The sequence below is a fragment of the Python bivittatus genome, unplaced genomic scaffold, assembly GCF_059951505.1.
Source record: "Python bivittatus isolate LINGU-HERP-01145 unplaced genomic scaffold, Pbiv_v1 ctg000070_np1212, whole genome shotgun sequence".
Classification (NCBI taxonomy): Eukaryota; Metazoa; Chordata; class Lepidosauria; order Squamata; family Pythonidae; genus Python; species Python bivittatus.
Window position 1 is genome coordinate 33,473,995 of NW_028277034.1, and position 13,235 is coordinate 33,487,229.

Below are 13,235 nucleotides of genomic sequence, written 5' to 3' on the forward strand. Positions count from 1 at the left end.
CTCTAGGTGATTCTCAGCAATAATAGCTGCATTTTGACAAGTTTAAAAATTTCAAACTATCTTTGAAGCCATTTTAACATAAAGGATATTGCAGTAAATTATAACCTGGTTGTAGGGCACAATAAACTAAGAATAGCTCTTTAGATAAGTGAACTTTTGGTATGGGGACCTTTTCTTACACTTTTTTCTTTTGTGGATGACAGTAATCAGAGAAGTCAGGATCAGAAATAAAAAAAATATAGCTCACCATGATGTTTTTGTGAATGAAACCCCTTCTGTACCGTGCAGGTTTTAGATGTGGATATTCTTCTGTACTGGTGATTTTGATATTCCAGACTTTCTTCCAGGCATCATAAAGCTGAACATGAACAGGATAGACACCAGAATGATGTGGAGCCACAGCGTATCCCATATCAGTTGGAATGCCATGTTCCTGAAAACAGAGCAAAATAAAATCCTATGAAGCACAGGAACCAGTGTCCTCATACACACCTATGAGCTTATTTACACAATGTGGTTATTCAGGTCAGTTAAAAGACCTAGTGCTTTAACATGCTAAACTTATTTAGCTTTAATCTTGGTTTCTTGGAGAGCAGTTCTTTGTGCCTAGACCATCTGATTAGTTTATTCCAGCAAACCTAGAATTTGAATAAATTTAGAATCATGTTAAGCCTATTACGTGAACATCTAAAATACTCTTTCTTATATCCTACTTTCAGTTCTAGTGCCACTGGTAAAATTATATATACAGATGCCTATATGTACAGACAGCTATTCAAATCCTTTAGAAGAAAAAGCAGTAGTAGTTGACATTTCTTAGTATCAGTCAAAAATGACCGAATAGTAAGCTCACTTTTTCCAACTAAATATTTTTAGTTGTATGAACTGTGATAGGTATATTATCATAATGCAAGAAAACATGATACATGCAGAGAGACTTATGAATAGGCAGACAGACAGGCAGACAGGCCTGAAATTAAAAAGAAAACATCAATATTATGTAAAATTGTTTAAAATCAATTATTTTAAATTGCTTTTTATAGAAAAATGCGCAGAAAACATGTTATTAATGTTTCACACTGATAATATTAGCAGATATTGATCTTATTTTGGTTTTTAAATATGTTTAGAATAGAAGACAAAAGAGATTCCAAAACCTGCAACAAATGTCAACCTGATTTTTTTTCAGTTAGATACTTTTTTATGTGGTGTCCTTGCATATGTAGTTTGGTATATTTTCTGTTTTATCTAGGATGTGGTGCAATATTTTATAGGTCTTCCTGTTTCCTTTTCTCTAGCCCCAGGAGCTTAATTTGGTTCCAGTTCAACAAGCATGCACGCCAAATATCTCTATTGGTGTGATAATATGAAATAATATAATATTTATAGCTGTTTTCTTTCACTAATATGCAAATGATTCCCCCCCCCATTTGACCACCTTCTTAATTTAAATAGACTTATGTAGTTTATTTTTAAATCCTGGTTGAACACTAAGTTGCCCTGATAATGGCAAATCTTTTCCATTGTAAGGCATATGGTTTAAAGCTTAAAATGGAGACTCCTGCACAGTTTTAATTCTCTTTTTGTTTCACTAAATTCAGTTTAGATTTCCTTTGGTGGTTTCATCTGCAAATGTAATGCAGTTTTAAAATTTCTGCTTTAAAGTTAAATTCCTATTAAGCACCCAGAAAATATACTGTTTTACACTAAGCACTTCATCTTAATGCTTCTTTTGATGAACAGAAATACAAGATTTCTGAAGGAACATTGTTTGCAATGATCAGTAGAGATGTATTTCTATATAACTCCTTTTATGTGAATTACAGCAAGAGTAAGATAGTGTAATACTATGCTTGTTTTTAAAATTATTTTTTAAAATTCCTCTCCCTGGTTCCAGTGGTTCTGTGTGGACAGAATGTGTTTGATGAGAACACCAGTGGACTGGCATTAGGATGCAAAGCATTTTTAGGGCTTTTCAGAAAATTGAAGAGCTTTTGGTCTAGCTCAAGAAAGTCTTGTTAGTAACCTTTTCCTAGCTGCAAAGAAGGCATTTATAATGGACACAATACAGCTGTATTTCTACATATCACCCATTATTATTACTGCTAATGGCACTCCCCTCCACTGGATCTCCTTCTGACTTCTTTGTATAGTTATTTAAAATAATTTAATTGGGGTATGCATTGCTATGGAAATAATTTGGAACATAAAGGAGCATTAATGTAGCACCTGGCTTTTTACATTTTTTCAACTTTAGGATATATATGTTTACAAAATGGAGATCTCAATTTTCAAGTATAATGAAATATAGTTTGATAGCATCAAAATTACCTTCTAACAACCAGGATTTTTGTATTAATTTTCTTATTATAAAATGACTATATTCAATAAAATGTATGAATGTATCTACAGTCTTTACATAGAGAAAATGACTTATACTTACAATAATTAAACAATATTTTCAGTATTTTGTATACTGATTGAGCTTGGGCTATGTGGCAGCACCTAAATGCTTTGAACAAATCTGGAAAAACTATCCAAGATCAGACATATTCAGCACTTGGATGACAGACTACCAGGAAATACCACAGGTATAGGTTGGATTGGGAAGTGAAAAACAGCAAACATAGACTGTGTGACTTGTTAACATGCAGGTGAAGCCTGCATCTATGTCTGATGATTCAAGCAATGCCATTTTTGTTCCCCTGTTATATCTGGGAAAGTGTCTGGCAGAATACTAACTGAAAGAGTACAACAATGAAAATGAATAAATTTTTGGAAGTCCTGTGTCTTAATGTTGGACAGAGGACATACAGACATATTTTTGTTCTTCAGCAGGTCACTGAGCAATGTGTGACTATGACCAAGGAAGTTTACTTCATATTTGTGGATTCATAGAATATGATAAAAGGCAAAGACTTGAACTATGGAATGAGTTGTATAAATATGGAATTGAACATTGGTTGCTGAATATAAGGATGGTATATGATTGTAGTAAAGATACATGACGATAAATCAAATACTTAGTGAATTATTCAACCCTGAGCAAGGAGTAGGACTAGCATATATGAGATTCACTTGGTGGTTTAGTATGCAGTTATATGCAAAGGTTAGGGCAGGCCTGGTCAAATTGTATGTTGAAGAAACTGAAATGAAATGAAGGAACAGAAGCTGAAGAGAGGTTGATTATTCCAGCCAGATAATTTGAAATATACCTCCAAATCATTGTTGAAATACTTACAGGAAACAAAGATGAAGCTTTTGGGATGAGCTTCATAGTCCACAGACTTGAATATTATTGCAAATCTCTGGTGAGATATCTAACAAGCAGCCCATGAAAAGTGAGCTAGAAGAGTTTTGCAAGGAAGAGTGGGGAAAGAAATGCCAAAAGCAAGAACAGAAAGATTCTTAGTTGGCTAAAGGAAACATTTGGAAGCTGTTAACTTCTGCTGAAAGAGATACAACAAATAGTGACTAACAGGGTGTGCAAACTCTTGCAATTGCCAAACTTGGTATTTTCTTATGTTGAATCTGTAAGAAGTTACACATAAGCACTAAGAATGCATTCAAATTTGCAGATGCCATTTTTAACTTTGAACCATGCAGAGGTTGTATCAGTTTCTATTTGCTTAGGGATTCATTTAAACATACACTTTGTCCTGTTCTAGGCCAAGCACGCACACAGGCTTCAGTAGTTACTTTGTAAAAACATAGATTACAGGCAATGGCAGTCAATGTGTGTGTGTGTGTGTGTGTGTGTGTGTGCATGCAGTCACATGCATGTTTGAGCAAAGTCCACAAACCCACATGAGTTTGCCTGAAAATGAGTCTAAATCCAAAACAGTGAGCACTAGTTTGTCAGGTTGTGATCCAAAATCCAAGGGATTCATAGGAAGCTCATCAGCTGATCTGAGGTCAGAGTAGCAGAGTTTCAGGATGCAAGAGTTCTGGGGCATGACCACATAGGTTCTAGGTTGGAATGGTTATAGCTTGATATAAGGCAACTGCTGGGTAGGAAACCATTAGGAACAATGCTGAGTGCTGCTTGCTGTTCTCAAAGGGTGTGATGTGCCTGGGCTGTCTCTCATAATTGAGATCCTTGTCAACTGATTCCTATTCAGTTGCTCCAAATGACGGTCAGCAGAATCAGCTCAGATGCTCAATTACTTGCTGATTCCTGAGACCTCCATCCACACAGTGCATCTGAAGCAGACTCTTTAGCATCAGAATCCTCAGAGTCCAAGTTGGGTGTGACAGAATTTAACCAAGAGTTTTACACATCTATGTGTATGGATACTCTATAAGGAATCCTTTTTGTGATCTCAGAGGTGTGTTGATTTGGAACATGCATGTGTATGTACTTTTGTATGCAGGCAATGCCATGTTCTTGGCTGAGGACCTGAATAATTTGCTGTGAATGTTAAACAGATTGCATGATGCAATAAGGCATATGGACCTGAAAATTAATGTATTAAGAACTCAGGAAGTTGTGTTTGACAGGGAAAATGTAGTGAAAAATTACAAGGTGTTTATACGTGGTGAAAAATTATATCAGCTGGATGAATCCATCTATCTTGGTAGAATGTTTACTAAACATAACGAAAATGGATGGAGAAATTGGTGGGGATAATGTGGTCTGTTGTGAGAAAAGTTTGTCTAAATAATTTTAAATGGTTGTGTGTAGGAGCATGCTTCTGTCCACTTTGTTATATGGAAATGAAAACCAGTTAAGTCAGCAGAAACATAAAACTATGTTGATTTCAATGGGAATGGAATACTTAAGAAGGATACATAGTAAAAGAAGAAGAGACAGAGCAACTATGAATGGGTGATGAACTGAACGTGGATTAAATATAACCTAAGTGACCAATATGAAAGAAGCATGATGTGGTAGTCTGAATTATACAGAATGAGAGAATGAATATTGAATTACATTGAACTGAATATAAAACAAATACATGAAAGAAGAGTGAATGGGTCAAGAGAAAAGGGAAGACTGAGAAAGTTGTAACTGGTGAGAAGTTGTAGAAGTAAGAAGTTCCTTAAAAAGGGAAAGGTGAGAAGTTTAAAGGCAATGTACAAAGTGGTATAAGGATGTGGTGGAAGCAAGAAAGATATGAAGTGGTGTAATGAATGGTGTTGGTGTACACTAGATGGAGTTAGACCTCCTTTTCTTTTCTCTTATCTAATGCATTTAATTTCTTTTGCCCACTACTTTTCATTCTGTTCAATACTATGCATAATGCTGCTTACCTCAAAAGGGAACAGTGTGATGGGCATCTATATGTATGGAGGATTCTTTTGATAAAATGTAGTTACAGTCACCTGAATGTCAGATATAGTACTCTGTAACATAAATGTTTCTGCTCTGTAATTTTATTAATTTCACCTGGAATTGAAAATTCCAATAAACCAATTGAAATATATCTTTAATTGACAGTCTCAATTTTTTTAAGAGGAAATGCTGAATTTAAATACTCTATATTTTATTGTGCTATAAAATCAGTTATACATAATTTCTACTAAACCTGTGATGTATGAATTTAACTCACTAAGGCAAATTTTTTGTTGAGAATCATTTGCTCCACTAGTGAAGATTCATTATGGAACAGGTGAGGTTGCATGTGGCTCCACATATGAGGAAACCACCAGAATTCATCAACAGACCCCAGTAATAGGTCATCTCCTTCATCTTCTTCTACAGTACCTGTAGAAATAAATATTTTATTAAAGAATCTTCCCATTTTATTTTTTTTAAAAGAACGTCGTCACAATTATTAGAAGCATGGTGAACTTTTAAATCACAAGCAATTACAGCAGGAAGATCAAACCAATCTCAGATTCATAACAACAACTCACAACCAACCGACAGTCCAAGACAGAAGGTAGCACACTTGATCATGTCACTCAGGGCATAGTGTACAGCAGCAGTGAGTCACCTGCATACACAGATTTGTAACCTCAGTGTAACAGAATAGTGTAAATCTCTCCACGCTATTCTCTCCTCTTCTGGGACTAAAGTCTCAAAAATTGGCAAAGACGTAAGTGATTGGACTGCATTTTGCAGCCTGATATTGATTAGGACAAGCATGATTTGAAAGTAAACCAAATTACTAACAGTCATAACAGAATGCCAGTATATTTTTAGATAGAGCCTCGGTGGTTTCATTGACATACAACAGAGTCAAACTGTGTGTTCAATGAATAAGAATATTACATTAAATAATATATCAAATAAAACCTAGGTAAAGCCAAGATATTTTTACATTTATGCTGATTATCATATTATATTATAACTGTATTTTTTTAATTTTAATAACCAGTATTCTGATTGTATTCTGGTCTATGACTGTAATAGAGATTCCTTTGATTGGATTACTACTATGTTGATAGGTATCCTTCCTAGAATGACTACTGAATAGTAGTAAGGATTAGGGCAGAAGAATGAGCCACTGAATGATAAATATAAAAGTTGAAAAGAAGGTTGCAATTACATAGACCATCGTTTATTTAAATATACTTGCATATTAAAGTAGTATATGTACTTATTTAACTACTGAAAGGCATAATACATTTGTAAGCATCTCTGCTGTATGTCACAACTGCAAGTGTACGTGTTGATTCATAGATGAATAAGATAACGGACATATCCTATTTGGTGGATAACTATAAAATGGATCATGTAAACCAATCCTGTCTTTTATTCTACCTGTACCCTTTGCTGAAGCAAATTGTTTCACTAATCTACATGTCCAGCTCCTGGGTAAACTTTATATAATTTATGATTACACTCACAATATCACATTCTTGCTACAAATCTATTTTACATCTCTTGAGGCCTACAGCTTGCTAAAAATCATATTCAACAGTGCTCATTATACATGTTAAGATATATAAGATAGATAGATAGATGGATAGATGGATAGATTAGATAGATAGATAGATAGATAGATAGATAGATAGATAGATAGATAGATAGATATCTTATATATCTTGTGTATAATATATATATATATATACACACACACACACAGTATATATATACACACACACACACACACACACATACATACATACACTCCCCCCCCCCCCCCAAGTTGTTATATACATAAAACAAAGCTTATTATTGGTCAGAGTATGAATGGACAAAGTTTTATACTTTTATAGTTTTAACACAAAAGCCTGATTTTAGACTTGCTAAGTACTAATATAAAAGGGTCCTATGTATTAGGGCTATAAAGATTTTCATTTGGATATTTTCCTTCAAGAAAGCTTTTTTTGATCAAACTAGCATCCTTTCTTCAAGACTGAAGTGATGCTTCCTGTCAAAAAGAGAGATTGGAGTGATGATATCACTTAAACCTGGATACCAAAAGCAGCTTCTGAACAGGCCACTTTGCAGCAGAGCAAAGAGGTGAATGGGCTGAGTTTAACTTGAGGTCTATTGGTTAATTTACAAGTTGAAATGCCTTCTCAGAGTAAATCACTATGTGCCTCAGCTGTATATAATTGCTATATTCTTAAGCTTTAATGGGTGAAATTGTCCTATTTATTACATGCTTATTGTTTAATTTACTCTGCTTAGTACTGAAAACTTGCACAAAACATTGAAATCACATGCCCTGATTTCCTGCAGCCTTCAACACACATCATTTTACATATAGAGTAGTCTGTATCTTAAATGCTATCTGTTCCCAGTCTTATCATTCCTCATAGGCCAGTGTTGTCCAAACTTGACCACTTTAAGATAAGTGGACTTGGCTGGCTGGGGAATTCTGGGAGTTGAAGTCCACTCATCTTAGAGTGGCCAAGTTTGGACAACACTGTCATAGGCTGTTCAGAAAGGAAATGGCAGTTCAGGCAGCCAAACTGATATAGCAGCCTGCCCGGGATCATTAGATTTTAGTAGTTCATTAAAACCAATGACTTCATCACTGAACAATATGGTCACTTCAGGGATGAGACAACATAAAGAGATACATTCTGAGATAATTACGTAGACGTACAATTTCTGAGCTCCCTAAGAGGCTAAAATCTTGTCTGTATTCTATGTATAATATAAATTAATTAACTACTTTATGCACTTCTCATCATAAGCACTGTAAATTGTTGATGTTATGACAGCACATCCAAACAGACTTTTTTTTCCATAATATAATCTTGATAGATGAATGTGGAACTAAAATAGACAACCCTAGATGAATAAGAAAAACTTGGTGGAATACCAAAAGCTGAAAAACTGCTTTTAGTTGCCAGCAGGACTGCACTGAAAGAATTATGAAGTTACCCTGTATTAGTAATACCACTTGTATCGATTCTTTGTAAGTCCTGTGCTTTTACTGAACAAAGTTTAAGAAAAAAGTCAAGGAACAGAATTTCTATGAGACCTCCTAAGTGTACCTATTGGGTCAATTTTTCAGTACAAATAAGCTTTCCTAAGCTTCATGCCATGCAGATACAGTACATTACGTTAATTGCTCAAAACATTTTTCAGCATGGCTCATGTGTGTTAGTAAGTTTAACATATCTGCAGGGCATCAGGTTAGTGAGTCCCAATTTAGGAATCTCAGATGTCAAGTATTTTCTTTCTTTCTTTTCCTCAGATCAAATGTTTGAGACATTTCCAATGTAATTCCCTACTATTTGCTAGTGTAGATGACTACACTATTGTCATCCACGCAAACTGCTTAAACATGGTCCATGAAATAGCACCATGACTATATTGCCAGAATGCCAAACTTATGACATTCCTGTGGATAATACAACAGTCCCACAGTTAAACACAACATTGTACATAAGGAAGAGTTTATTGATTTTTCTAGTTTTATTCAGCTGAAGGAAAATTTCATTTTTTTCTTCAGGCTCCCAAAAGTTATTTTCTTTTCCTTCATTTCATTTTGTTTTATAGCACCTAAAACAAATTCCAATTATATGCAGTGCAAGGATAGAGAGTAATTTTACAATGGTCTTTTACCTGTGTGGTAAAATTTCCCTGAAAATCCCAGATTGAAAGTAAAATTTGTTATTTGACCTCTCAGAAGGTTCTGAGTATCAAGCAGAGCCTGAAATAAAATAGAAATTAAAATGGATTAGACACATACTTAATGCAGGTCACACCTTTCAGGGCTGTGCAAAGCTTTAAGGAGATATTGGTGAGAAGCAAACTGCCCCTCTTCAAAGCCTGGTATAGGAGCTTCAAGTTTTTTTCAGATCCTTTCAATATGCAGATGCAGGCACAGCCTTTTGCTTCATTAGCAATTCAGCGGAAGTTTGTGGACGCACATGCGTGAGCAGAAAAACTTCAAATATGCTGCCAGCCTTGCGAGGTAGTCCAGACCAGAAGCACACCCAGATGAACTAAATCTACTTTATGATAAGGTTATATTAACAGAATCCTGCAAGTCTGAAAGTACATTTCTTCCCTGTTGTCTTTACAGCCAAAGAAACTAGGGAGGGTCCCTTCTGAGACGTTTGCCATGCCCAGATTCCTTCTACGGGCTCAGCTGCCTCTTATCCAACCATTGCCCTGGCTGCGGCTCTTCCCCCAGATTCCCAAGGTCATTCCCACATACTATTACCTCTGCTACATCAAGCCTTTCAGAGGCTGCAGCTGCCTCTGCACTTCAACGTTTTAGCACTCTACCCATTTGTGGCAATGCGTTTTTGCAAAGCCCTAATATCCATTTCTTTCTTTTCAGCTGGCTTGACAACACGTATCTTATATCAACAGGAATACTTACAATCATCATCAACAACATTTCAATCCAGATGGCTTGATTGTACAAAATACAAGGGATGAGCAAGTTAATATGGGTAGCGTGTATCAGAAAACAAGCACTATCTGACCAAGTTCAGAAAAGATTCCTAACCTCCACACAGATTGAACACCAACAATTCACACAGATATTTTGTTTTTATTCAGTATGACGTCTCTTGCAGACTACCATTATCGACAGACGCTAGTCAAGTATTAAAAAATGAACCTGGATCTCTGGTGACACTTCTTTCTGAGGAACACTCTGAAGAGTTTTAGTCAAAATTAAGCAGCAATGGAGAATGATAGAGATTTGTAGACAAGATACCAAGTTGAAAAGGGAGAATCTTCCACTGTCACTTTCAGCTTAGACAGAAAGGCACAGACCACATGCCTCAATAGCGCCTGCCAAACCCAAACATTTTTTTAAAGTGGTCCAGTACTTTCAGGTGATAATAACATTAAAATGCTGACATTGCTTGAATTTTATCTTTCCTATCAAATTACAGATGAAGGTTGGTATGTTAAAAAAAGTAAGCTGTAAGTCAGAATGGAATTAAAAGAGGGAAAAAATGCAGCATGTTTTTATGGTTGGAATGGCATTTCAATACTCTCTGAATGTCTCTCCTGATAAATGAAAAGCGACCAAATTATCTCTGCTTGCAATGGCTTCTTTAGGATTTGTATAACTTTAGGAAAAATCTAATAACCTTGGAGACATTTCTGCTTTGAATAATGCGGCAGAAGCAAATCCCATAACAATCAATTGGTTATTAAAATGCATAGACTTATGCTGATTGTATAGCATTTTCCCATTTTCTGGGCTGGGAAATCACATGGCTGCATACACTTTACTGACCATCTCTTGCCTATAACACGTCCAATGCTCTCTAGCTAATGCCCATGGCTGAAACAGAAATGTAAAATAGAATTTTATTATTTCCTGTGAAGACTAGACAGACAGTTGACGCTAATCCTCTAGTCACCAGTGACTATTTGATTGACCTATAATTTGAACTCAGGCTCCTATTTTGAAGTAGAAGACACTAAATCAGAAAGCTATTTGTTTTCACAACAAACAACAGCAGATCCCAAACTTACTGTTCCCCTATAAACAATTAGTAACTCTCCCAAATATTCAGGATTTTTTTTTTTTTTTTTTAGCATACAGCAAACCTTCAGATCAGTGTACATGATTTTAAAGCTGTGCAGAACTTTAGAAACTTGATTCTTAATTTGGAAAATTAAGTCGAAAACATAACATATAACAGCATCTTCAAAAGAGGGGATACTGGTCCCTTAGGAACTATTTTCTCAATAGACAAGCTGAGCTAACATTTTGGTTGTTATGCCTCTGATTATTTTCTGGGTGACTTGACATTTTACTTGTCATTTAGGTTCTAAAACCAGAATGTTAAAACTTATGAAAAATATAGAGCAGCAGATGGCAGGAATTATTTCACTGTGTCTGCGTGACTGTCTCAGACAGAATGGGAATACTTTCATGTGGGGGCAGAGAGGGAGAGACTAGACTTTAATTTCTAAATGCTGCTTTGTAATATTCAAGGTAACTCTTCAGATACTTTATCTATCTTTTTCTCTTCACTTACCTTTATGAATAGCATTTCTGAGTATTTATCTCTATGAATTGACCTCTACAGACATAACAATGCAGATAACTATACTTTATAATCTGCTCTTTGATAAGTGGATGTATCTATTTTGCATACTTCATAAATACTTTATAAAATACACAATAGATACATTGTGTATTCTTTTGGCAGTACTTAGCCAAATATGATGCATTACTGCAAAGAGAAAATGTTGAAACAAAATCCAAGAACTTTATTGACATTACACAGGGGCGCTCAGATTTCCTAAATGATAGATGTATATAAACCTGCAGAACTGTAAAACTTTAGCATTATTTTGTGCAATTATGTAGTGATCTCAGAAAACCATTTATTCTTCTTTTTATTAATAAAAGAAGAAGTAATATCATCTGTTCTGAAAACTGTTCCTAAGAGATAATGGTTCTGAAAGTGGTGCAAGTTATGTGAACGCATAGCTATTTACAATAATAGTATTTAAAGTGGCAAAAAAGCATCTTTAACAGTTCCTGAAGCAACCTCACAGACAGTAGTACTGGAAAACACCATCAAAATAGTTATGCACCCCTCTCAACAATTCTTCTACCTCTAATTGCAAGTACCACCAAACTAATCATAATTGTCATGGTTGCACTGAGGCTTCAGAACTTCAGTGTCAGACATTGTGCATATCCACTGAGATAGTTTGAACAAATGGAAACTCTAACTTGGTTGAAAATATTCAGCAGTGTACCTCAGAATGAATATCTAATGCCATGGACTCAAAATTGCCATCAGGAATGTTGGATTCAATACTCATCTAAGGTTGTAGAATGTACTAGTAACAAAAGTGAGCAGTAAAGAGTCAGAATATAATTTTTAAAATGTTCAGCATATGTCACTACAGGTAGTCCTCATTTAGCGACTGCAATTGAGACCGGTAACTTGGTCGTTAAGCAAAGCCTTCACTAAGTGGGAAATGTGACCACAACTATGCTTATAATTTTACACAGGACAATCTGTACTGTCTGTAATGGTAAAAAGATAACTGAGAAGGAGACACTGTGAACTTTGTAAATGCAGGCATTGGTCACAAAGTTACTTTTTCATCACCATCGTAACTGTGAATAGTCACTGTCTGAGGCTGTTGCTAAACAAGGACTATCTGTATTACATTTTTTAATGACTGCTATTTATTTGTGAGAGCCAGATGTAGTGGTTAAGGCACCAGGATAGAAACTTAGAGACTTTGAGTTCTTCTTTAGGCACAAAGCCACTTGGGTGACCTTGGGCCAGTCACTTTCTCTCAGCCCTAGGAAGGAGGCAATGGCAAACTACTTCCCAAAAAGTTTGCCAAGAAAACTGCAGGGATTTGTCCAGGCAGTCACCAGGAGTAAACATTGACTTGAAGGCACATACACATACACACAATTTATTTATTTAATTCAATTCAGACACCGCCTGACTTCAACTGATTCTGGGTGGTTCACAAATAGTAACATTAAAAACCAGTACAAAGTAAAAACAAGATAGCATTTGGGTGCAGTATGTAAACAAAACAAAAGTAACAAACACAGCCAAGATGCACCATCCATCTCACCCCAAACCTGGGAGAACAACCAGGTCTTCAAGGTTTTATGGAACACCAAAGGGTGGGAGCCACACAGATTTTGGGGGGTATCTCATTCCAAAAAGCAGGTGCCATGACAAAGAAGGCCTGCTTTCTGGTTTCAAGGGGTGACTAGATGACATTATTTAATTGAACAGACCAAGATTGTGCCAACTCTGTTGGCATGTATCTGCCAGGCTGAAATCATGGGAGACAGGCAGTCCCTCAAGTAACCTGGCCCTACATGTAGGGCTTTATAGGTAATAACCAGCACCTTGAATTG

The 13,235-nt window shown here is 35.7% G+C and overlaps 1 protein-coding gene across 2 annotated transcripts in view; it reads right to left on the reverse strand.

Annotated features, from left to right (window-relative positions):
- LOC103058896 (bifunctional heparan sulfate N-deacetylase/N-sulfotransferase 3) overlaps positions 1-13,235 on the reverse strand; it is a 65,366-nt gene that overhangs the window by 27,979 nt on the left and 24,152 nt on the right. For both annotated transcript variants that reach the window (XM_088133265.1, XM_088133266.1), the window contains exons 2-4: positions 8,975-9,062; positions 5,553-5,707; positions 248-433 (exon numbers count right to left, since the gene is read on the reverse strand). In XM_088133265.1, the coding sequence (XP_087989391.1) occupies positions 248-433; positions 5,553-5,707; positions 8,975-9,062 (429 nt within the window). The remainder of the gene's footprint in view (positions 1-247; positions 434-5,552; positions 5,708-8,974; positions 9,063-13,235) is intronic.